Source organism: Myxocyprinus asiaticus, chromosome 5, assembly GCF_019703515.2.
Source record: "Myxocyprinus asiaticus isolate MX2 ecotype Aquarium Trade chromosome 5, UBuf_Myxa_2, whole genome shotgun sequence".
Taxonomy (NCBI): domain Eukaryota; kingdom Metazoa; phylum Chordata; class Actinopteri; order Cypriniformes; family Catostomidae; genus Myxocyprinus; species Myxocyprinus asiaticus.
This window is the reverse complement of record NC_059348.1, coordinates 24,177,959-24,205,024: the sequence shown is the minus strand read 5'-3', so window position 1 is coordinate 24,205,024 and position 27,066 is coordinate 24,177,959. Positions and strand designations below refer to the sequence as shown.

General features: G+C 38.7%; 1 protein-coding gene across 1 annotated transcript in view; it reads right to left on the bottom strand.

Annotated features, from left to right (window-relative positions):
• The window catches only part of col11a1b (collagen, type XI, alpha 1b), a 131,100-nt gene that overhangs the window by 61,685 nt on the left and 42,349 nt on the right, over window positions 1-27,066 (bottom strand). Inside the window, exons 8-25 of the mRNA XM_051698996.1 lie at window positions 25,917-26,222; window positions 20,568-20,627; window positions 20,005-20,046; window positions 19,807-19,869; window positions 18,101-18,175; window positions 17,605-17,688; window positions 11,293-11,349; window positions 10,701-10,754; window positions 8,948-9,001; window positions 8,021-8,074; window positions 7,733-7,786; window positions 6,209-6,262; window positions 6,038-6,082; window positions 4,231-4,284; window positions 4,100-4,144; window positions 3,630-3,683; window positions 3,011-3,055; window positions 2,424-2,477 (exon numbers count right to left, since the gene is read on the bottom strand). Coding sequence (XP_051554956.1) covers window positions 2,424-2,477; window positions 3,011-3,055; window positions 3,630-3,683; window positions 4,100-4,144; window positions 4,231-4,284; window positions 6,038-6,082; window positions 6,209-6,262; window positions 7,733-7,786; window positions 8,021-8,074; window positions 8,948-9,001; window positions 10,701-10,754; window positions 11,293-11,349; window positions 17,605-17,688; window positions 18,101-18,175; window positions 19,807-19,869; window positions 20,005-20,046; window positions 20,568-20,627; window positions 25,917-26,222 — 1,254 coding nt within the window. The remainder of the gene's footprint in view (window positions 1-2,423; window positions 2,478-3,010; window positions 3,056-3,629; window positions 3,684-4,099; window positions 4,145-4,230; window positions 4,285-6,037; window positions 6,083-6,208; window positions 6,263-7,732; window positions 7,787-8,020; window positions 8,075-8,947; window positions 9,002-10,700; window positions 10,755-11,292; window positions 11,350-17,604; window positions 17,689-18,100; window positions 18,176-19,806; window positions 19,870-20,004; window positions 20,047-20,567; window positions 20,628-25,916; window positions 26,223-27,066) is intronic.

The following is a 27,066-nucleotide window of genomic DNA, read 5'->3' as shown; positions in this document are numbered from 1 at the left end:
ACCAGCTCTTTTTGTGACTCTGGATGTGTACAGTTCTATCAGGGTGGACAGGGGAGCACCAATAATCCTCTCAGCAGTCCGAACTATCCTTTGAAATCTTCTGATGTCTGACTTGGTAGCTGAACCAAACCAGACAGTTATAGAAGTGCAGAGGACAGACTCAATGACTGCTAGAGTGGTGGTGGCGTAGTGGGATAAAGCACATAACTGGTAATCAGAAGGTTGATGGTTCAATCCCCACAGCCATCACCATTGTGTCCTTGAGCAAGGCACTTAACTCTGTGTTAACTCCAGGGGGATTGTCCCTGTAATAAGTGCACTGTAAGTTAATTTGGATAAAAGTGTCTGCCAAATGCATAATGTAATGTAATGCTGAGTAGAACTGTATCATGATCAACTGGTGAAGGAAGTATAACCTCTGCTGGGCCTTTTTCAAAACTGAGTCTATGTGGGTCTCCCACTTCAGGTCCTGTGAGATGGTAGTGTTCCTCCTAAAATCCACTATCATCTCCACTGTTTTAAGCATGTTCAGCTCCAAGTTGTTTTGACTGCACCATTCATATATTCGGATTTTATATAATTATTTCCTGTTTGGCCCCCATTACATATACTGCTTATATATACTGTGTGTGTGTGTATATATATATATATATATATATATATATATATATATATATATATACACACACACACACACACACACACACACACACACACACATACATTTAGTCTGGGATTACGTGAAGTGACAGAAGCAATTGAGACAGCCTAAACAGAAAGAAGAAACTGTGGCAATTTCTCCAAGAAGCTTGGAATATCCTATCTGCCAAAAAACTAAAACTGTGTCCAGGTGTACCTAGGACAATTGGTGCTGTTTTGAAGGCAATGGCTGTACACACTAAATATTGATGTTGCTTTTTTCTGTTTACTGGATTTTGAATGACATTACAGTTTTTCTCAGTCGATTTTATACATTTCTCCAAACTATAATCAGTGTTCTCAAAACAATTCACAAAGCCGTAGAAACAGACACTCAAATTTGCAGAACAATTACATTTCACTGCATAATGAAGTAATGCATTCTTTTCTGATAATGCATTTATTAAAACTAAATACTAATATCAAAACAATAGATGTGTTCTCTATTAAATTCATAACATGTTCAGCTATAGACACACAACTCTACATGTGTGTACATGTACACATTTATCATAAAAATCCACAGTAAAAAGACCTTTTTCCATGTGTTCTCATAAAATGTCTCAATTTCTAGTTGTCCCTGCTCTTCCTCTTCCAATACCATTCCTCCCTCTTCTTCTTTTTTGTTGAGATTGAAGTCACTGTAGATCTGCTCACATTAGGCCGAACACTCTGTGTGTCTTAGAGAGACCATAATTCATAACACGATCAATTAGAGGGACTCGCAGATCATTTGAGCTTTCTTTACTCTAATCTTCCACCCTGATGTCCTGTTTCTGTTCACCATCATTACACCATCTCCATTTGGTCTTTCCTGAAGTCTTACCATGCACACACCTGAAAAATTTGAGAAAGCTTTCCCCTTTTCTCATCTCTTCTTCCTCAGATTTTCTCTTTCTTTACCCATTCTACCTCTTCTTCTCCATCCTCATTGTTTGTTTGCTGTGAATTTTCATATTTTACCCCTTTTATAGATAGCAGAGTCATGATAATTGTGTGAAAAGTTTAGTAAATTGCATTTTCTTTGCTGTGTGCATTACTAACATAGCCGATATTAATATGAAGGGATTTGGCAACCTGACATGTGCATATGAGTATATGACTTTAAAATAGTTGTCTGTGTTAACTGTTTTGAAAGCATGAGTTTTGGATCAGAGAAATGTGTATGTAGTGTTTCGAGAAAATGAGGAAAATCAAGAAACATGCACAATCTGTTTAGGACAATTACAAAGTTTCAGATGGCTGTGTTAATTGATTTGAGAGCAGTGACCTGAGTTTGGAGATATGCGTATAATCGATCGAGAAAAACTGTAATTGATAAATGAAAAAATGTATGGCATTATTATAAGACATCCTCACTATGCTACATTTTTCATAAGTGCCTAAAACTTTTGCACAGTACTATATATATATATATATATATATATATATATATATATATATATAAATTTATTTTTTTATTGCACATCAGTAAATTTCCCCTTCTGTCAACTCAAATTCCAATTCAATATCCTCAAATCTAATTCACACTGATGAATTTAAAAAGGAGACAATTCTTAAATTCATTTTAGAACACATTTCCCTCATTCCCAGGTAATCTTCATGCTGGTTTATGGCTAGTGATGTATGATGATGATACAAAGCACTTTGTAGTGCTTTGAGTGTCACATGAACATGGTGTTTTACTGAAAGGAGGAACATAAATATAGGTAAAATCCACTTACAGGAGGCCCATCGGCCCCGGCCAGCCCATGCAGCCCCTGTTTCCCACCGGGACCCTATGAGAGAGAAACAATATAATTGAGAAAAGAAGGAAGGAAGAAAAAGAGCGAGGAAAAACCCTCGCAATTAAGGTGCCAATTACTGGTGTGCTCAAGTGATTCACTATAGGCAACTTTTAAAAGCAGTTCAATCCTAAAGCACTTCATTATCATCTTTTCCCTCTTAGTAAGGAAGGGATCTAATCATATGGTTTGTCTGGAAACACTCCACCACTACTGGAGTCACATTTCAACCTCTCTCTGGCCTCCTTTCAGCAGCCCTGACAAAATGCTTTTCTGAGAGACTAACCAATGACAGTTATAAGTGTAAGCATATCTCCTGCTTGTTGAAGCATTAGCGAGTCTTTATGTATGTATGTATGTGTGTGTGTGTATGTGTGTGTGTTTGTGTATGTGGTTTTTCCTCTAGTCAGCAGTGATCTGCAAGCAAACCAAAGAGTCTGTTGAATCATTTATAGGGTTAGGGCAGAATAACAGCGTCTGTAATAACAAAGAAGACAGCTTGTGGGATGGCCAGCTCACAAACTCACTTTCTCTCCAGGTGGACCAATCGGACCTTGAGGACCAGGCAGACCCTACAAGACAAGATTTAAAAAGTCAGATACACAAACTTGTGCATAACATGAGGTGTCCAGGGGTGAGGAAATCTGACAGTAAAGTTTATTTTGGAAAAAGCTGTGTGAGCAACTTTCGGTCAAACTTGAGAATGAATGTCAAACAGATACCTTCTGTATGTGCGTGTGTGTGTGCATACTTGTGTGTGCTATAGTTGGGGACAACTTTGTTCCCAGACTTTTATCTTAATCTGACAAAAGCCTCCCACTGGGGACATTTTGGGATGTCCTCATTTAGAAAAACTATACATTCATTCTAAAATGTTTTCTTTTAGGGCTAGGGTTAATCTGTAGTGATTAGAGCTTAATAAAATAAAAAAATAAAAAAACTGCTAATTCACTGAAATTTCAATTCATATAAGAGAACAATTGAAAAGAAAAAAGAAAAAGTGAATTCAGCATAGTGAAAGTGAGAAGGAATAAATTCTTGATTAGAAAAACACATATCAGGCCATCTGGGAGAAAGAAAAAGAATGAAGGAAAAGAAAAGAAAATATACAAATAGACGAAAGGTGATAGATTGACCAATACATACATGTGGACCGGTGTTACCCTGTTGCCCAGGGGGTCCAGGCTCTCCTTGAGGACCCTATTAGAACATTCAATGGAAATACTTTACTTTATAACACTATAATCATTACTGCACTTCACTGCTCCAGTGAGCTTATGACATTTTATACAGATATGAAAAACAGCCCCATCGCAAAATTCCAATACTTCAAACTCCAAAATACTCAACATGTTGAACAACAGACATGTGAGAATTGCATATCCATCGTTTTTCCATTGGCCTTCCTTGCTGAATTGCGCAGCCTACTGTAATAAAATCTATTAGAGCAGATTTATACAGTACCACTGGCAAAGAGACATACTTGACTTGGAGGTGGGTAGAGTGAATTACAAGCGAGATGGGTAGAGTGAATTACAAGCGAGCCATTGATAGATGCTCTTTCTGTCACAATTGCACTCTTTATTAATAAAGGGGAAAAAAAGAAAAATCCTTACCAAGTTTCCTTTAGGGCCAGGTGGTCCATCCAATCCAGGAAGACCCTGTATGAGAGTAAAAAAGGTGTCTAGGAATATCTTTCATATGATTTGAATGGTGATAATTAAGAAGGTTTGTTTATTGTACGTACACGCTGTCCAGGGGTACCAGAAGCTCCTCTGGGGCCAAGCAGTCCTCTTGGACCCTGATGTTCAACACAAAAAGAATGTCATGAGAAATAATTTGACCATTATCCTCAATGAAATAAATGTGACCTTATTAAACTCATCGGTGACATTAAGATATAAGACATAGTGAAAAGTTTGGACATAGAATATTTGACTGAATTTGCTTCTTATGATTTTAATATCTTTTATTTTGACATTTTGAAGTGTGTGTATAAATGTTTGAATTAGTTCTGTAGACAAATACTGCATTAATTGTGTCAATGTATAAATTTAAAGCTAACATTTAAGTAAACAACTGCTTTTTATTTGAACGGATGGGCTGAGTCGGAGAGTTAAAATGATTTTTTGTGGCAAATAAAGTATAAATTGAACCAATGTATGAGTTTCTATACAAAAATAACATTTATTTATTTTATTTTATTCTTTTATTTTGAACTGATGAGCTGGATTTGACAGTGGAAAATAATTTTGTAGCAAATACTGTTTAAATTGTTTCAATGTAGGAATTATATACAAAGCCAACATTTAATTAAAATACTTATTATTATTTTTATTTTTCATTTCTTTGGTTCGTATAGTGGAGGAAAAGCAGCCCAAAGTTTCCAACCTGGGAACTCCTTTAAAACTGCTTAAAAAACAGTTTTAAAACATTTTAAAAAGCTTAAAAAACATCCCAGTTGCATGGATACCTCATAAGATTGGTTGAGAAAATGTCTAAAGAACTTCATGAGATGTGAAAAGTAATCTAGGCAAAGTTTTTTTTTTTTTTTTATTCTAAAATTGTAAAACAAAAAACAAAAACAAAACAAAAAAAACATATATATATATATATATATATATATATATATATATATATATATATATATATATATATATATATATTATGGTTTTGTTTAATACAAGGTTTTGATTTGGTTACTTTTTTTTTTTTTATTTATATATTTTTGGTCGACAAAATTTCCATGTATCAATTTTTGTGCTATTTCATAGTTTTGATGAATTTAATATTATTCTAAAGTGTGATAATAATAATAAATGTCCACATTTTTCACTGGTAGTGTAGCTAGAAATATGTTTCTTAAGCATCCTTTCAGAGCTATTTGACATTTTTTCTCCCAAATATAACCATATTATCCACTTGATTTCCACTTCAAATTTATATCAACAGTCTATCAACAGTCAGAGGAACATAATTATATAAAATAAGTTGAAGGGAAATAATAATTATTTTCAAAATTACCATGATGCTTACAAATACTGGGACCCTACACACTAGAATATACAGTCAAGCTCCACAGAACGTTTAAATAAAGTAACATACTTTAGCTAAATATACCTTATATTACCTGATTTTAAATGGTTTTCTACAACAGAAACAAATGTACATTTGATTTTTGCTCTAAACCTTGAGGTGTACAATATCAGCTGTGGGACTTGTTGATTCCACATCTTCAGGGCTAATGCAGCTATTTGTTACTTTCCTGCTGATGGAATATTTAGTCAAAGTGCAAGTGTAGTAACCGACAACAATAATGTGCCATGAGAAACAGAGAAAGAGAGAGAAAATAGAAAATTCCAGAGCTCCGTTCTTGAGCGTACAGGGCTATTAACTCAATGAGCAACAAATCCTTAGATTTGAGGTGAATGCTTGCAGGAAAGAGCAGGATGGGGCGCTCATTTGGAGGAGTGATTATAATGGGCAGTCATGCTTTTTTAGGCAGGCAGTGAGGCTATTAAAGGTCTGCTCTAAATGAAGATGGAGATGCTTACACCCTCTCCTGGCATTCCCCTCTGTCCGATCTCTCCGTCCTCGCCCTGCAGACAAGAGCACAAACACGCTTGCAATGTCACTGCAGTTCATTGTGTCTGCACTCAACCATGCAAGTTCACCAAAATAAAACAATACAAATTTGTGTGTCAGTTGGACAAGGAAACACGCACCCTTGGTCCGTCCTCTCCCGGAGGGCCTGGCAGACCGATAGGACCTTGCTCACCCTGGAGAAAGAAAGAGAAAACGGATGAAATGATAGAGGGAGAAAAAGAGAAAAAATTTTATTATCGTCCCTGCCCGCTTTTGGCGCAGTGCATTGTAAAGACCTATGACCACTATTTCTAAGACTGCATCCCTATAAGAAGAGGCTATAGTGTACCAGGGCCTGTAATTACGCAGGACAGGATTAGGAGGACAGCACTTTGGCTAGAAATACACACAGATCCCTATGATCTGTGGCTCTTTTTAAATGAGCTAGCCAGGCCAGACAAGCCACACTCTGCTGTACCTAGTGAGGGCAGCCTTCCTTTGCCAGTGGAGCACTAGCACTCCGCACACCCCCCTTCACCCTCAGCTGAGCCGCCACTAGAATGAGGTCAACTTTTGCTGCCACTATGGCTGTCAACACTGTAGACAGAACATACAGTGGCAGACATGAAACATTATAAAAACGTACAAGCCCTTTCAGTCTTGGCAAGAGCTAAGAAGTTGTTCAAATGGAGTTAACGAAACACTGTAGAGTTCTGCATGAAGGCTGCCTTTGTGGAATTAAATAAAAACAGACAAGAATTGTTCACATAACCATAAAGCACTGCTTAGATCAAGCTGAAAGTTTGAAAATTGAGCATTAAGACAATTTTGTCACCAGTGGCAGTCAGGCCTCCGTTCTGCTGTCTAGAACAATTCGGTTCGATTTCAAGTATTACAACAACAATGAAAAACTAAAGGGACAACCACATGACTTGCGTCAGTATTGCCAAATATTGAAGTGTCAACGATAGCCCCGTCACCACATTTTGCTTCTGTCAAGCGTTTTAATGTGGTGCTCAAAGTTCAAACAATTTCAGTGTTGACCATGTTGGCGCTGACCTTTTGAAACGACAACCAATGATTACCGGACAATTCAGATGATGTATTTCCATGTGGGCAATGTCAGCACTAAAATCAAAACAAGATGTCTGCAGCGCTTTAAATGTGGATAACAAAGTGATGCTTGATGCTGATGTTGAGCAATTTGTTGATACCCTGATTTAGGCATAAGGACTTCTTTTGCACGTGGTATTTCAGAGGAATAACTTGCATCTTATTCAATAATACATAATACAGTCCTTTATATAGCTGATGTAGTCGTGCATTTTCAAAAGCTGATTCAGGTGCCTGAATCACAGTAGAAGTGCAATGCAATACAGTCCCAATAAAGTGTGCAAGATCATTGTAGTTAGGTGCATCCTCCACAAACTAGTAGTCTGTACTGACCTGAAAAATTGTGAAGTCTAAATTGCATTCAGCACAAAATTTTGGGTATGTTTGTGCCATTACATGATTTAAATATTTTTTTTAGTGAATCAGTTGCTAAAAAAAAGCAGACCGCATGTGCAAATAAACAAAGTCCACTGTAATATATTCTTAGTGAATTACCCCTAAGTAATAATTCACTTAAACACCCTAAAAGTTTTATTAAGAATAGAACATACCCTGTGTCCCTTCTCACCAGGTAGACCAGGAAGGCCATCAAATCCTCGGTCTCCCTATTAGAAAGCAATCACAGCATTAAGAATAAAACATTGTTAGAGGTCTTATTTGTAATAACTACATAATAACTACATAATTACTATATTAAGAGGTAAACCACAAGTCTTTTTATTTAGCCACATAAACACAGTCCTAGGTCACAAACACTCACCACTGATTTTCAATACAGTAGAAGCAATTACAAAATCACTGTTGTGTGAAGTGGGTGTTTGAGTCTGAAATTATTTTACCTTTGCTCCGGCTTCACCAGGAATTCCTCTAGCTCCATCGGCTCCATTTCGGCCCTGTAAAACCAGATGGCATCATCAGCCTGATGCTATGAGCTACGAGCAGGTTAATGTGCTTAACATATGTTTTAAACAACTGCAGAATCTATGAGAGATAGGAGATGCCATTAAGAAAGCAAGTACACACAAAAACCAGCTAAATAAGGTTTGTTGAGGCTACAGCAGTTTGAGTTTTGAGTTGTGGCAATTTGACTCATTTTTTATGAAACTGTGAATAAACCCGACAAAGAAAAATCTGAGAAACATTTGGCACTCTTGTGTCTGAAGTTGGCAGATGTAAATGGGAATCCAACAGACATCTGACATTCTTTTGAGCTGAAACAGGTAAATAAAGGTGAAAGCTAAAAGACATAGAATGTATAATGAAACATCTGGTGCACGGTTGGAGAGTGAACTGTATTTGCATAATGCCTTTGAGTTTCACTTTGCATATTTCACCATCAGTACAGCAGATTAATTTTTTGCCGTAATGTATTATTCTGTACATTTACATTTATGTATTTGGCAAACTTGCAGTGCATTTGAAGAATATATTTTATTGGATTGTGTCTTCCCAGGGAATAAAACCCATGATCTTGGTGTTGCCATCCTCAATCAGTTAAACTACAAGAGCTCTAATGTCATGTCATAATCCAACTCTAATTTCATGTCATAATTAAACCCTACCAACCCCTACACATGGGGATTCATTAGGATTTTTGTAGGGGGGTAAACCTAACACCACCCCTAACAACCCTATCATTGAATCGGAGGTACTGGAACACCGTTCCGGACTGTTCCGCCCCACTGTATCCCCTGCCTAAACATGGTGGGAGTTTCTGGCAGACCAGAGACTAAATGACACCATGAGCAGATTCTGCCCATTCTTACCCGCTTGCCTGGTTTGCCAGGTGATCCAGTAGGGCCTTGAAGTCCTCTTGGTCCCTTAAAAAAAAATACAAAATTTCACTGTAAAAAAACAATTTGTTGAGTCAAGTTAAAACTTTTTTTTTTTTTTTTACCTTAAAATTGAGTTAACTTATTAAAATTCATGTTGAACTGACATACCATTAGTGTGAACTCAACAATGTTTTGTTGAGACAACTAAATAATCCATTGACAAAACTGTTTATTTTAAGTTGTGTGGACTTTTGTTCAAATAACTTGAATATTCTGGTAGCCGGGGTTAGCCAGGATGCATTGCAGCACACACAATTTTGATGTTTTATGTTCTGATTAATTAACTCTAAATGCTTAATTTGAATCAGTTCACTTTGCCAATGGTTTCTATGAATAGTTAGGTATGCATTCAGTTTTAAAAATATTTTCTGAGTCCATTTCTGTTTGAGCTCAAACATTATAAGTTGTGATCTGTTTTTACTATCACTATTAATGTTTCGTGGACTTGACTTGTATGTCAAGAAATCCCATACATTTTAACTACTTGAGAGGAGACTTAATATGTAAAGCCAGAATGTGCAAAAGTCTTGTTTTGGAGGCACATACAGTAGATCTCAACACTTGACACACAAACCTCAATAAAGGTTACCATTAACAAACATTAAGTAAAAAGATAAGCTCTTAACATCACCACATAACCAATAACTAACAATGATGACAAAAACAACAGCATACTGTAAATAAATTCAGCAAACAGCAAAACAATAAACTGTTTGTTTTGACAACTTTGTTAAGCTTGTTGGGACAGCATTTGTGATATTGTCTAATATGTTTTCAAGTTGATTCAGAGGAATTCACATTTCTTAGTAGCAAGATGTCACGATAAATGAGGTGGAGTTACTTGACACTGAATGTAGTTGATTCAAGTTAAATCAACTGAAAAACAAGTTGAAACAATCACAACTTAACATTAAGTTTTTGAAGGAGGTTAGTTGTGTACATTTACAGTAATAATAAAGCATCTGCTGCTAAATAGCATGCCGCAAGTACAGTATATACAACAGTACATACAGTATAAAACATGTTAACAAAATTATCAACATATCAGGTATTGCAAAAGAGGATTACACAGGAATTCTCAGAATGATCATCATCATTCAATAAACAGGGATTACAAGATTTAAAGAAATTAAAATTAATGCATCATTATCGCAACTTATTAAATGATTAGTTCCAACTTTAAACTTTTATGTTATAAGCAATTGTAAAATGACTGTAAATCCACACCTGTGAGCACACATTCAACATTAATGCGCCAAGTTGCTTCGTTGCTTGGTAACCACACATTTGTACAGTCAGGACAATGAACTGTTAATTGGCAGGAGAATTGTTTTTTTCCTTTTATTCATGATAAATGAAACTGGTTATTAAATATTGTCAGGGTGATCAAGACTTCCCTGAAGCAGTTTATTTTGTGATAATGACCGACTGTACATTATATCGCATATTTCATGGCTTCTTACCAAATAAATAAATATAAATAAATTTATATCCAATATTTATTTGACTTCATTATTTTAGAAAAAAAAAAAAAAAAAAAAAAAAACAGACCACAGAGTGATCTGAAAGGGACAACGGTCAAAAATACAGTTTAGTGGTCAATAATAATTTACCACAGAATGCTGTGACTGATCTAACAGAATCATGTTTTCCAGAAAGCTGTAAAATAAAGAGAAATAGTCACCTGTGGGCCAGGATCTCCGCTGTCTCCTTTTGCACCAGGCGCACCAGGACCACCCTGAAACACACACACAACTGAGTTTTACTTCTCACACCCTTGACACACCTTTCAAAACACCAATATATCAATGGAGCTGTGTTTGGGTCACCCTCACTGGCTACCCAAACACATTCCCATGCCATTATTTTTAAAGGCCATTTGATTTGGAGGCAGCTGTGGAAAAGAATGAGAGAAATTGTAGGGGCATTCTTAATACAATTTAACTCAAGCAGATGAAAGACAGTGACAAGAAAATGACTCAAGAAATGAATCTGAAATGAAACAGCAGACTGTATGAATGTACATCAGCACAGAAGAACTGTTTATTATCAGGTCATAAATCATTGCTAGATGAGTGTAGCACATGCTCCTATCAGAAGTTGCATGATGATGTCAACGCCTGAGAAAGTTGGGTTTAAAATCTTTTTAATAAGCATGATGTGGGAAAAGAAAAGAGCCATTCAAGAAGGTAAATATTGGCATACATGTGGTTTTTAGATTATCATCTGCATCATCTGTGTTCCTTATCTATGGCAGTTAGAGACAGGGCACTCACCACAGGGCCGGAGCGTCCTGTCAATCCCATTGGACCAGGTGGCCCCCTCATGGTCAGCTGCAGGGATAAAACAAGCAGTTACAATACAGACCCTGGCAGAAAAACCAACAAGTTCTCTTCAAATAGAGGTCTGTGGCAGTACTACAGTGGTCTGCCAATTATTAGTTGATATTAAACTAATTTTTTGGAAAAAAAGAAAAACACGCATCACATTATTTCAGGCAGGTCACATTAGTCAAGCTTGCAATCAGCTGACACTCAGCTGATAAAGACATCTACAATTTTGGCACATATCAGAACAGCTCTTTAGGTCCTCCATTCATTCTCTCAGCCTTTCTATAACATGGATGCATGCAAGCTTCACTAAACACCCTCCTCAATCCCTGAAATGTTAGACTTGTACTGTAACATTCAGGAGCAGGAACGAGAGATAGACTGAAGACAATGATGAAGCAGCTGAAGTGTGAACCCAAGTGCAGTTTTATTTACAGTGCTGGTATCCAAACATGAAACAGTATATACAAAAGGTGAAAATTAACAAACAAGGACTTGACTATAAACGTTGACTTAACTAGGAATAGACTTGACATGGAAACTGTTACAACCAAAAATACTCGACAAAGGACTATGGCAAACATGAGGGCTTAAATACACAGACTTGGGGAAACAAGTTAACAAGAAAACCAATGAAAATACAAGACTGATAACAAGATAAAGACAATGAAACATGAACCAATAACATGACTAATAAACCAAGGAACCAATAAGAACAAAACTTGGCAGGAACAGGAAATCACATGACTTATACAGGAACAGGTAACAGTGATCTACTTTTCAAAATAAGACATGAAATTACAAATGAACAAAAAGGTTACATATCTCACCCCCCACCCACCCCACAAGGGGCAGCTCCTGATGCCCCACAAAACAAAAACGTGACAAGAGTTCAACAGGGAGCTATCAGCCAAGGCAGGCCTGGGGGGCAGTGGTGGACCTGGACCTTGGGGCAGGGGCGGACATGGGCTGTGAGGCAGGGAAACCAGGGGACCAGAAGGGGCTAGAGACCACGGGGGACCAGAGAGGGCTGGAGACCATGGCTGATCAGGCATGGTGTTAGAAGACCAGGGTGTAGCCAGCAGAAGACCCAGAGTGGATCAGGAGACCAAGGCTGAGCCAGCACAGGACCCAAAAACCAGGGTGAACCAAGCGACCAGGGCAGAGCCGTTGGTGGGTTTGTTGAGGCAGGGCCTGGCGAGACAGGGAGTGGAGCAGGGCCTGGCGAGACAGAGCCAAGCCACAGGAGGTGGGGGTCACTGGAGGCGGAGGACCAGGGGGCGGAAATGCTGGAGGTGGAGGACTAGGGTGTGAGGGGTCGTGGCGACTTGGCATGATAGGATAGGCATGCCGACTTGGCAAGGCCGATGTGGTGGCCGAGGCTTTAGGTGCTGGCTCTGGGATAGCTGAGGCTTCAGGCGTGGAGGCCATGATGGGGAACTCAGATGTCGCCATAGACACTGTCATGGTGGTTAACTTAGGAGGAATGCTGATTTCCTCATCAGCCACTCCCACAGTGAAGGTCGAACCACTCAGGCACAAAGCAAAGTCAATATTTTGCTGGAGAGTCCAATCTATTCCACCTGCAGGCATCTCGTTCAGTCCTGCTTGGAAGAACAGCTTGAGGGAGATCTCTTCAAAACCCACCCGGTCACAGATTCCACAGAACTCCACCACAAACTCCTCAATTGAACACTTCCCTTGGCAGAGACACAGAAGCTAAACTGCTGGATTCATAGTAGTTAGAGTATTCTGTAACATTCGGACAGGCAGGTAGGAACAAGAGACAGACTGAAGACAATGACGAAGAGTGAACCAAAGTGCAGTTTTATTTACGGTGCTAGTATCCAAACATGAAACAGCATATCCAAAAGGTGAAACCTAACATAAACAAAAACAAGGACTTGACTTGTCTAGACTATAAACTTTGACTAAACTAGGAATAGACTTGACTGGACTGGACATAGAAAAAGTATTACAATCAACAAAGGAATATGGCAAACATGAGGGCTTAAAAACACAGACTTGGGGAAAACAAGTTAACAAGACAACCAATGAAAATAAAAGACTGATAACATGATAACAAGACAATGAAACATGAACCAATAAAAAGATAACACTAATAAGGAGCCAATAAGAACAAAACACATGAAAATGGCAGGAACAGGAAAGAGTGATTTACTTTTCAAAATAAAAGACATGAAATAACAAATGAACAAAAACACAAAAATGTTACAAATACTTTGGCAGTCTAGAATTCCTATTATCAATATGTTGTTGTTCCTTGTTCTTGTTAAATATTTTTAAATATAGTTCTATCAAGTGTCAATTTGATCTATATTATGCAAGTGATATTGTTATTATAATTCTGCTGGATTTGTTCTGTTACCCCTGTGGGTTTGATTCGCTGCTCTGTTCATGCATGGCTGCATGGATGGGCAATGAGTTTGCCCAGAACAATGCCGTCAACACCAACAGACTGTTTCAAATTGTCTAAGAAATATTTAGAAAGTATTATTTAACAGAAGTAATCCTGATTAAAATATACATTAAACAAAAATACAATATTAAGTACAACCAAAGCTAAGGTTAGGGATCTAAATTTCAACAAAAGGTCTCATTGATCCTCCCACGTGTGTTAAAAAATATACAAAATATATTAAATGGATAGTTCAGCCAAAATGACAATTCTGTCATTATTTAACCTCATGTTGTTTCAAACTCTAATGACTTTCTTTCTTCCATGGAACACAAAAAGAAAATGTTATGCCTGATGTCTTGTTATCTTGTTATCAGTCTTGTATTTTCATTGGTTGTCTTAACTTGTTTCCCAAATTCTGTGTATTTAAGCCCTCATGTTTGCCATAGTCCTTTGTTGAGTATTGTTGGTTGTAATACTGTTTCCATGTCCAGTCAAGTCTATTCCTAGTTAAGTCAAGTAAGCGATACATGAGCTGCAGCTGTGCACAGAAAAAAGTTATCTCCTACAGCAAATATTTTCTTTTGTCTTTTTTGAGTGGTGGTAATTGATAAGTACAACAAATTTGGTCTTCATGAAATCTTACGTGCATCAGTAAAATCACATTTACATCACAATGGTAACTAATTTACATAGACCCCAACCCATACTGTATTAGGTGCTTAAATCATCTGCATTCAATCAAATATTTTTCATTTGCCTTTCCGTCTTTTCTAAAATCTCCTGATTATTTTAGTTTTCTATGACACCCAGTGCCTCTGAGTTCAGCGAGAGTTGCGTGTCAAAAATTGGTTCAAAGACAAAACTATCCACTCACTGCTGCGCCTGGGATGCTTCTGGGATGCTACACCTCACGGCTGCTCGCAATGTGTAGGACATAATCTGTTAAATGTGATGTAAGTGATTTTTTCATGGAAAGGTATGCAAAAAATTGTACTACCTGAAAGATATTCATGAAATAACTGTTGTGAGATATCTCACCAGTCTCTGTGACAGACTCTGTAAACAGCAAACAAAAATGTGTCCGCGGGCTGCAGACAATGACGCTTTCTGTCTGTCAATCATTTTGTGCATTCTCATAGTGTTGCAGCGAATTATTGAGGCATAATGCCATTTTTATGCCATGTTGCTCATAACAGTTGTCAGCTGAGGGCGCTATTTTGCTGCTGTTGTTTTTGACAACTGTTCTTGCTCTGTGTCAGTCTTAGTATAGCTCATTTGGTATCTTTGGACTGCAGGGTTTTGGAAAAAGGGGCATGGCTAATCCAACACTGAGTATGCGTGAATCCGGCCTTAGGCAGAATGTAAGCCTCAGTCAGCATTCACTTTTATTGCATCTTTTTCCATTAAATAGAAATAGAATAGAAAGAGAATGGTGACTGAAAAAGTCTGCCTTACATCTCCTTTTTTCCACCGAAGAAAGAAAGTCATACAGGTTTGGAACAACATGAGAATAAGTAAACAGTGACAGATTTTTATTTTTGGTTGAACTATCCCTTTAATTAGTGTAAGACATCATTAGAGACTATAAAGGGTCTACTTTTATTTGTGTACACTCACAATAACAACAAAACCTTGTGCTTTTGTAAAATAAAGAAAATAAACAGGGTGCGCTTTCAGCCGTCTCTGTCTCCGCGAGCATCTTTCTGAAACACGTCACAAGAATGAACTGAAACTCAGCGAATTCTTATCAGACAAACATGAAACATATGTCTAAAGAAAGCATAAAATGTCTACTTTTAAATAAAATAATTCAAATTTAAAAAAAATATTGTCCTGCAATGTAATCTGTATGAAACAAAGCGATGTACAGTTTCTCCTGGCTCAGCTAATTATCGCTAATGTGATCACACCCACCAGCAGAGCGCGCTATTCATACGGTAATGTGCTGAGGTGATCAATGCAAATGGTAAACGCCCCCAACAGTGCCTTAAAAAGCATCAAGTTCATTCACTTTCCTACACAGGTGAAGAAGCTCCTGGATAGTGACGAAGAGTTCACATTTTCCTCAGAAGAAGAGCGGGAATCCGACGAGAAACGTTTGCATTTTGAAGAGTGACTTGATCCAGCCGAGGATACAGTTTCGAATGAGTAAGTCATTTCGTTTTACCTACATATTAGTTGACATGCTGTTTTATAAAAACATGTACATATTTTACTAGTTGGATTATTTCCAGACTTGCCTGCCAGGATTCAGAGTATTGAAATTTGAAATATGCCCTAATAGGCAAGTTTTAGTTACATTTAAATGTTGTTTCAGCTAAAGCAGGTATTTAAATTGTATGCTGTATGATATAAATATGATATGTAATTTGATATAAAAATAATATGAATGTTTAGATTAGATTTTAACTAGTGTTTATGCTGCCTCATTATCATCAACGAAGCTTGTGCTTGCAAATATCTGTTTGGGTGTAAATGTGTAAAATGTGCTGTAAATATGCCCATATTAGAAAATCAGCATATTAGAATGATTTCTGAAGCATCATGTGACACTGAAGACTGCAGTAATGATGCTGAAAATTCAGCTTTGATCACAGGAATAAATTGCATTTTACAATATATTCAAATAGAAAAGTTATTTTAAATTGTAAAAATATTTCACAATATCACTATTTTTGCTGTATTATGGATCAAATAAATGCAGCCTTGGTGAGCAGAAGAGACTTCTTTTAAAAACATTAAAAAGTCTTGCAGATCTAAAACTTTTAAATGGTAGTGTAGGTCTAAAGTTTTTAAGTAAAGTCTTTATGTAAAGAAAATGTATAGTCAGATTACTTCTTTTAACTTAAACTTGATTTTGTGAATAAGCTACAAACAATACATTCAATCATTAAGTCTCCTCACATTCATTCTCTCTCAGGGGAGGGGTCTTTATCTCCTCAGGTATGAATTACATCAATATTCATGATCATCCACACCTCCTCGCATATGGCCTTTCTAACAATAAAAGTGTCTTACAAAAGTTAAATGACTATATTGTTATGTATGAATGAGTGATCAGGATGGTTTTCACATCATTTTTGTAGCAAAACCTCTAGGCTACAAGATCCAGTTCTCAAAAGTCTTGTGAACAAATGTTTAGTATGTGTTATATGGCCTTATTTCAGTGACTTAAAATGTTTGTTTTTTCAAACACCACGCATAAACGTTATTTTCTCAAAAATACAAACATGTAAATACATGTTGTTCACATATTATTGTAGCCCAGTTTGTGCTGAATACAGTGTTATCAGACTTTAGCCATTAATATGTTTTTAAGCAATTGAAAAAAGCACAAATGTCAAGACATGTCAAAACTTCTCCAGGGCCCAAAACACCCTCAGACCCCAGAGGGTTAAGGTGAATGTTAAAATGTAGTGTATAATTATGACTGTATACATCAACATTGATTATTTGAATGACTTTGCAATGTTTGTGTCATAACAAAATATGTAAATACATTTATACTTGTGTTATTATAGGCCAGGCCTACAATACAACACTGAATTTTATATAATATGCAGCAGTGAATCAGTGCTATGTCTCCCTGTTCACCAATGGGTTCTTGGCCTGTAAAAGTCTGAAAATCTAAACTAAATCGCAAATCTGACATCATTAGGAAAAGGAAAAAAATTCCTGCATGAGTTGTGTTACTGGCAACTCTATGTACCATACAGTGTTATGAGCACTATAAACCTGTGTAGTGGTTTTAACAGTCTCTTTAAAATGGTTCTATGCACCTAACACATTCGATTCAGCCAAAAACCATGCAGAGCAAGTTGAACAAGGGTTCTCACCCGGGTCTGGGCAAGGATGGCTTGGGCCTGAGCTTCTTGTGCTGTCACCACTGGACCTTTTGAAGCTTCTCCACCAGCACGGAACTGTCAGAGGAAAATCCACAAATACAGAAAACAGAGGTTTATTGTTTGTACTTTTACTGCACTCATGAATTTAGAAGAGCCACTGGAGTCACTACAACATACATCAGCCTTGCTGGGCTTGTCATTATGCCCTTACTTCTAGGCTGCAAAGTGCCAGATTGCATAGAGTTATGGTAGACAATTGTGTGTAGTGTGAGTGCTGTGGGGTTATGGGGTGGGCTTGGGGTTCTTTGCAGCTGTAACAATTCATAACCCACTTGGACATTTTAAATTAAAGCAATATGTAATATGTTAGAGAAAGTCACTATCTGCAGCTGATCTGAGATAGGTTTGGTGGTTTATCCAACAGTGGTTTAAATTAGAAGCTGTAAAATCTGGAATGATTGGAAATGTATGAATTGGACAGTCTTACCGGTAACATGAGGATGGTGCCAGAGGGTCCTGGAGCTCCATCTGCGCCTGGTAAACCAGGACGACCAGGAGGGCCCTGAGAAAGGGAGAGAGAAAAGGAGGGAGAATAGAAGTAAATGAGGCATAAAGCATGTGGGAATTGAATGTGTAAATGGGTGGATAAAAAAAAGGAAAATACAGACGTGGAAAGAGCATCAGAGATTGATTCTTTTTCTTTTTTGAAGTTTAAAAAATGAATCCCCTCATAAGCAAATAAAAAAGTAAGGCCACTTTAAATTGTAGGCTAGAAAGTTAAAACAAAATCTACCCAACATCCATAAACGCTTTAAACAAACAAAAGCTTGGCTAAACAGTTTTGGAATATGTGACTGAAATCCTGTGCCCCTTTTGCAAATTGCATCTAAACTGCAGAAGATTTCTAAATAACTTTCACCCCAAATCCAAAATAGCTAGTCTAATTAAGCACTGTCATTATCCCAAAATTATATTTTGAGTTATATTCCACTTTATATTTACACTGAGGTTTATGAATGTTTTGTGTTGTTTATAGTTCATTTCATTGCACTGTTTATTTGTGTGTGTGTGCTTGCAATGAAACTGACACCCCACAAGAAAGGCGGGGAGGACTATAATGCATGTACACTTATGATGGAATGCTGCGAGTAGTTTAGTGAAGGGATCTCTTTAGCAGGCATGTCACGCTCCTTTCTTCGACGGCTCATTTTAAATTGTTCCCATATGAATGTGTAATTGCGTGAGTGCATGAATACGTGCAGCTACAATTATTGAAGTCTGGGCAAACATCTTTCCATGTACAATGACACCTAGTGCTCCCTGATATTTAGTAGGGAGGATGTGCTGTGTATACACGGTGAAGACTGTCAGGCAAAGGGAAGTGACCATCATTGTTAATTATGCAATTTTGGGGTACAGACACTGGAGTTTTGCTTCGAATTAATGGAGATCAAAGGGAGACTGGGAAATTGTTTCATCTCTCGGACCAAAAGCCCTTTGTGCCAGGAGATGCAGTACAGCAGTGGTGGGAGTGCTGTCCCTTTCCCAGAACGGACTGGAAGGGTTAACCCTGTGGGAGATGGAAAAGAAGAGGCCAAACTGCACCACGGCAAAGTGGAAAAACAAGCCTAGCTTTTTGTTTGTTTGGGGGATAGCTATTCTCTGTGCAACAATCAAGATAGCCCAAATACAATCCTGAGAAACTCAAAACAGCCATAAATGCACATTTACGTAAGGATCTATGGCAGAATGAGTATGGGTTATAATTTTTTCTGCTCCTCTGTTAGCGTTATTAGAGAGAGGATTTACAGGCAGATCTTGTTTCACAGTGGCCTCCCAGGTCTTTTGAATATGCACATCTGCCCAGTCACATAGTTACGACATGCTGCTTGTCATTAGTTTATTCTACCAATGTGTTGGCTCAGTGTACAATGCTTTAAACAATGTAAACTTTAACATTGACTGTAAATGGAGGTCAAAAACTGATAAGTTGTTTTAATAAAGCGATAAAAGGCTTTTAAAAAGTTCTGCCAAGGCTACTGTTACCTGCAATTAGTCCAATTTCGCTGTCTATATAAATGAATGTCTCAACGGCATGTTTGAGCGTACGTACAGACAATAGTTTTGCAAACAGCATTTACATATATGGCATTGCACGTATAAGGAATGATTGACAGGGAAATGTCAACTTACTCTTTCACCTGGATCTCCGTGTGGGCCTGGGGAGCCTTGTGTACCTGGAGTGCCAGGAAGGCCCTGACAAAAAGAGATATAAAACATCAAAGCAAAGCAACACAGAAAAGCTCAGTCACACAAACTCCTTCTTCAAATGTATTTTTCCCATAGAGTTTCTCCATTTGTGAAAAGAGAGTGGAAAAAGGTAATACTCACGGCAGGCCCTGGTGGTCCTGGGGGTCCCTCTATAAGCATCCCCTGAAAAGAGGGGAAGGAGAGAGAGAGAGAGGAATAAAAACATGAGTATGGTAGCATGCTGGGTAGGCTGTAAATCTTTGAGAAAGTGCAGTGCGGAAATAAAAAGAAAGTTAATGTAGAATGAAAGATAACCTAAAAATGTGGCTTGTATAGTCCAACTGACCTATTTTTCAATATTCACGAAAAGTGAGTTAAGTAATTGCTGTCCAAAATAAGATGAATAATACATTGACCTTTGAAAGCATTATTGTAAGAATCTTCTTTCCTGGACTGCTACCATTTTCCCGTTCCCATTTTTTCAAATAAAAATGCTACAGTGCTGATACAAAGATTAATTGGCAGGGATGAAGAACCACTTTGCCATATTCAAAAAGCAGCTCCAAACTATTGACAAAATAATGGTTAGTAGCCTGCCATGTTCTGGGCTGACACACTATTTAAGCAATAAAAAAAAGAATGCATTTATTAGTAGTTGATTTCATTTGCTACTTGTAAAAGGTACATGCAGAGAATTTACCTACCGGCTCAATGACTGCAGGTTCACCTTTTTGCCCCTTCTCACCACCATAGCCACCACCAACCTACAACAGAAGCAAAACAAACTTAGACTTAATGACAGAGGAAGTACTAATCCTGTAGACCCAACAACAGTAAAACAGTACATTAAGCACTACAGCTAATAACGGAATTGACTGCATCACTTATAAAGCTAAGTGGTGAATAAGTGGTTTGCTCAGTGACTGATCTGAAGCAGTGTTAATTAAGAGTTAAAAAAACTGGCTCCCTGTCAAATCTTTAGATAAAGTGAATTGGGCAGCATAGTCTCATAAAAAACACGTAACTATACCTAAATGATTTTTTTTTTTAAATTATTATTATTTTTACAATCAAGATAGCCCAAATACAATCCTGAAAAAACTCAAAACAGCCATAAATGCACATTGACGTAAGGATCTATGGCAGAATGAGTATGTGTTAATGTATAAGGGGGGAAGAACCCAAGTGCAGTTTATTACAAATGTGGAATCCAAAAACCGTAATCAAACGTGAAACAAAACAGACATAAACAACTAGACTTGACTTGACTTGACCATAGAACCAACATTACACGAACATTACATATCCCCCCCACTAGAGGTGGCTCCTGACACCCCAAAACATGAACAAACACATGAAACATGACATAATCAAAAAGTTCTGTAGGGAGCTGGGAGGGGGGGTTGAGGCTTGGCAAGACAGGGTGTGGAGCATGGGATCAGGGCAATGCCAGTGGAAGGTGGAGCCATAAGAGGCTCGAGGGGTGGAGCCTTGAGAGACTTGAGGGGCGAAGCCTTGGAAGGCGGAGCTGTGAGAGACTTGAAGGGTGACACCAGGGAACTTGGTACCCGGAGAGTAGACGACGGCTCGAAGGGACATGATGACAGAGGACTGAGGTAGCGCCGTAGGCTCAGAGGACTGAAGTGGAGCTGGTGGATCGGAAAGCAGAGGTGGAGCCGGTAGGATTGAGGACCAAGGTGAAGCCGTAGGGAAGGAGGTCCTTGGTGAAGCAGCAGGCTCAGAGTGACAAAGCAAAGCTGGAGGATAGGAGAGGGCAGGTGGAGCCAGGTGACCGACTTACCAAGGTGAAGCCAGAGGGACAAGGGACCCAAGAGAAGCCGATTGGCTGAAGGACCATGGTGGAGCTGAAGGGACATAGGGCCAAGGTGGGACTGAGGGATCGAGTCCAGGGCTCGGAGGGTTGAAAGTTCCCCTTGTCTGCTCAGGAGAACTAAGGGTGGGCACAAGGGCGGGAACCAATTCCAGCTCAAATAGCCCAGTGAGAGATGGCTCTGGAATGGACGAGGCCTGGTTCGTTGGCCAGAGGTTGGCCTGAGACCTTGCATGGAGCAGACTGAAGCTTGGCTGTGACATGGCATGGAGCACACTGAGGCATGGCTGTGACATAGCATGGAGCACACTGAGGCATGGCTGTGATGTGGCATGGAGCAGACTCAGGCATGGCTATGACATGGCATGGAGCAGGCTGAGGTGTTGCTGTGACATGGCATGGAGCACATTGAGGCGTTGCTGTGACATGGCATGGAGAAGGCTCAGGCATGGCTGTGACATGGCATGGAGCAGGCTCAGGCATGGCTATGACATGGCATGGAGCAGACTCAGGATCCGGGTCAAAAGGTGGCGATAGCTCAGCAACCATGTTGAGGAACTCTGGCTTGGCGGCCATGACGTGGGACTCTGGTTTGGTGGCCATGACGTGGGACTCTGGTTTGGCGGCCATGATGTGGGACTCAGGCTTGGTGGTCATGACGTGGGACTCGGGCTTGGCGGTCATGACATGACACTCGGGCTCGGCATCCGCCTCCCCCACAGTGAACGTAGAACCACTTATCTGCAGGGCAAGGTCAATATACTGAGCCAGATTGAGGGGACTGTGACCACCAGGCATCAAGGAGGAAACCGGCTCACTCAGTCCCACCCGGAAAATGTCCTTGAGGGCGACTTCATTAAAGTCCACCCGGCAGGCCAGAGCGCAGAAGACCTCCACATAATTTTCCAGGGATCGATTTCCCTGGTAAAGACACAGGAGTTGAACTGCTGAGTTCATCTTGCGATGGTCAGATATTCTGTAACGATGGCTGGCAATGACAGGCAGATGAAGACGAGATGATGTGAAGAACCCAAGTGCAGTTTATTACAAACGTGGAATCCAAAAACCGCAAATCAAACGTGAAACAAAACAGACATAAACAACTAGACTTGACTTGACCATAGAACCAACATTACACAAACATTACAACTGTGCATGTGTGCACTGTATGTACTCCTGTGCCCCAGGAAAACCCTGGTGTGATGAAAGAGCATGGAAACCTCACTATTGCACCGCAATGCTGCAATAGGCCACAATGAAAACAAACACAGCAGCAAATGAGGGAAAATCTGGAAATAAAGTGAAACAATGAATAACAAAATATAGTGAGGTCGTCTCCAGATGTCATGTTCATAATTTCTTTTAAGTCACTTTGCATAAAAGCTTCTGCCAAATGAATAAATGTAAATGTACGGTGTCTGCAACCCCCCCCCCCAAATAAAAATGGGGCCACTATGTTTGATTGCTCATATCTTAATGCATAAAGCATTTGCACAATTTTTGGCGTACTTCTGCAACTTGCTACAAATAAATACAATTGTTTGCCCCCCCCCCCCCCAAAAAAAATGGGGCCACATGGCGAAAGAGAAGCACCTTAGTTTACTGCCATTGAAAACTTAGCTAAACTATTTACTTATTTATTATTTTGTAGCAAGTTGTTGCTCACAATGACATCAGTGTGACGTCAATTTGTTGTTTACAAAAAGTTGTAGAAGTATGGCAAAAATCGTGCAAACACCTTTAATTTTAAGATATGAGCAATCAAACATAGTGGCCCCGTTTTTTTGGGCCACGATGTATTTACAACAACGTCACAGGGAAATGATGCTGCTGTGAAGAAAGCAGCTTACCGAATAAATAGAGTAATAGAGTAAAGAGTATGCCTGTAACGTTTTTGTGTGTTTTATTCATGCTTTGTATCATGTCTTTTATTTTGAAGTTTAGTACAGTGTTTCCTTGTTCCTGTTTCCTGTCATGTGTTTTTACATGTGATTTCCTGGTCTTGTCATGTGACCCTCATGTTTCATGTGTTTTGTTCTCGTTGGTTTATAGTCATTGTCTTGTTATCATGTTCATTAGTCTTGTCTTTTCGTTGGTTCATGTTTATGAGTCTTGTTAGGTGTGTTCGACCTCATGCTGCGCAGACTGACCGGCGCTGGACTTGAAGCAGTGCATGTCAGTTAGAAATTTTGTTCATCTTGAATTGGCGCCACCACTGTGTCTGCGTTACGTATGCCATCATAGTACCTCGAGAGCGATTCGAGAGCAGCCGGATGGCTCAGCCTCTGCAGTTGCTCCAGAGGTGCTGCACAAGCTCTGATGATGACACAGCTCATTCACGATTGGCCAGACTCACAACATAACAACGGTTACATGTTTCATGGGCTGTGTTCACAATTACATACTTCACATACTACTCTTGCTACTTCTGCTATGTCAATCTGTGGCAGAAATAAGGGTAGTATGCCATTACCATGGTGTTTATTCTGACACCTCCAGTTCGGCGAAAACTTGTACTACTCCATGTTTTTATAACAGTACATCATGTTTATATCATGTTATATTATGTTTGTCATAGTAATATTATGTTTATTCATTAAAAACATTCAAAATGATTACAAATACTGACTCCTTTATTGGTATTAAAATAATACAGGCTTTTATTGTACTTTCTTCTTGCACACCCAACATGCACTGTATTAAGCAGCACATAACCTTTCAAATGAATAATGTTTCTGATTATTTTGTGTAAAATTCAAGCATCTGAATTCCACTCTTTCTGTAAACATCACGTGATCTTCCATGACTTGTGTAGGTTCAGCACATGATGGGAAGAGCAAAGTGTCCAACTTGACAATTCTCTTTTCAACTTCTCCACCGACTGCAAATGGCAAATCTCTCCGATCGGTAAATTGAAATGCAGTTCAAGCCGAACACCTGTTTTCTTGTTTATTAGTTCTGTCCTGTCATTGGTTGTCTTGTTATCAGTTCAGTCTTGTCACTGGTTGTTTTGTTATCTTGTGAACCCTAGTCTGTGTATTTAAGCCCTCAAATTTGCTATTGTCCTTTGTCAAGTATTGTGTGAATGTAACATTGTTCGGTTTGGTTCTCACTGTCTTGCTTTTATAGTCATAGTCATGGAAATCTCAGAAATATTTTGCATGTTATCGTGGGTATAACATATGATAGAAAATTGGTGTTGTTGAACTAGATCTGCTACACTGTTGCTGCTAAAGAGCAAGTAATGAGACTTGCTACTGCTAGAAAATACACTGAGTTTAGCATGTGGACATGCTGCAGCTGCACAATTAGACATGACATGTTGCATCAAGAATGTAGGACATAGAAATAATCCCCATGTAGCAATTCTAGACCTGTGGATCTGGGGTGGTTGTGAGTTTTAGAGCAAAACTGAGCAATTTGTTTTTGTAGACCAGGATGAAATATTTCTTCAGGAATTAAGAAAAAGCTACTGTGGTCAGTGTGTTCTTCTGTGTGTGTGTGTGTGTGTGTGTGTGTGGGCAGGTTTAAGTGGTTTACGAGGACTTTTTTTAGGTTACAAACTGGTAAATACAAGGGTATTATGCTATGAATGTGGTTTATGAGGACATTTCTAGTGTCCCCATAATTCAAATCATTTAAAAAACATACTAAACAATGTTTTAATTAAAATGTAAAAATGCAGAAAGTTTTTTGTGAGGGTTAGGTTTAGGGGTAGGGTTAGGGTTAGGGGATAGAATCTATAGTTCGTACAGTATAAAAATCATTATGTCTATGGAGAGTCCTCATAAGGATAGCCGCACCAACATGTATGTGTGTATGTGTGTGTGTGTGTGTGTATGTGTGTGTGTGTGTGTGTGTGTGTGTGTGTGTGTGTGTGTGTGTGTGTGTGTGTGTGTGTGTGTGTGTTAATGAGTGCTTGTGTTGAGCTATGAAAATAAGGACTCAAGTTTTAAAAGATCAACACCACAATCACTCAGCTACCATTTCATTTCCTGTATCCCACTCACCACAAGCAAAAAGACTATTAACGTGTTGCTGTGTCAGTGGAAATACTACAAACATCAGCAAGGTAAAGGGGCCTTTTTCAGTAATTAGGAGCATTAGTATTGCAATAATTTGTTAGCAATGAAAAATGCCAGATCATTTCTGACCACACATATTCAGACAGAGAAGAACTGACGTCATTGCAGCATTATGTGTGTTGGAGAAGGCAACTTACATTACTCTCTGTGACCTCTGTTTCAGCAGGCCGGCCTGGTCCGAACTCATCCTCGTAGGTCGAACCAGTGGGTTTGGCTCCATTGGTATTATAGTCATAGAATGAATCATCATAATTGGTGGGGTCTAACTCTTTTGCCTCATATTCATTAATGTCGTATTCCTTAAAGTCATGATTGTCATCGGTATTAGTGCCTTTGGATTCAACAATATCCACATTCTCATTTGTTACAACAGTGGGATCCACTCCAACTTCTTCCACTCCTGTAATGTAGTCATCAACAATTTCCTCCTTGTTCAATGGATTCTGCAGAACAAAGAGAACAGAGAGGTTAGTCTAGCAGACACCAAATCAAACTAAAAAGTTGAACAAACTCCTTCAATTAAGCTCTACAGGGGTGTGATTAAGATTGCAATGGCAAACTTTAAAAGATGTAATTTAGGTCTTGACATTGTGTAATTGGTCAGTTAAGTAATAATATTCTAATGTCTGCTCAATTTAGAATTGCTCCACAAAGCATCTTGCTTATGTGAATTTGATTATAGTACTTAAACAACTGATTCGATAATAATGATTAAGCGTGTGTTCTTTTTTTACTTGAACCCACTGAACCCATTAACAAAATGCTAAATTTTAGTATTTTGATCATATACACACTACCAGTCAAAGGTGTGGACAGAGTTGATTGAATTTATGTTTCATTTGATTTTAAAAACCATCTACATAAATACAAATAGAACTTGTCCTTTACCTACATATGAATATCTTTACAAAGCTCAAATTTTAGTTTGTGTGTCTACTTTTAGGAAATGAAAACATCATGGTTACTTTCATAACCTCCGTTCCCTGATGGAGGGAACGAGACGTTGTGTCGATGTAGTGACCCTAGGGGTCACTCTTGGGAGCCCCAAACACCTCTGCTTTTTTGAAAAAAGGCCAATGGGAATTGGCGAGTGGAATTTGCATGCCACTCCCCCGGACATACGGGTATAAAAGGAGCTGGTATGCAACCACTCATTCAGGTTTTGTGCTGAGGAGAGACCAGGTCCCGGCCATTTCAGCAGGTAGTTAGCGTTATGGCAAGAGGGACACAATGTCTCGTTCCCTCCATCAGGGAACAGAGGTTATGAAAGTAACCATGACGTTCCCA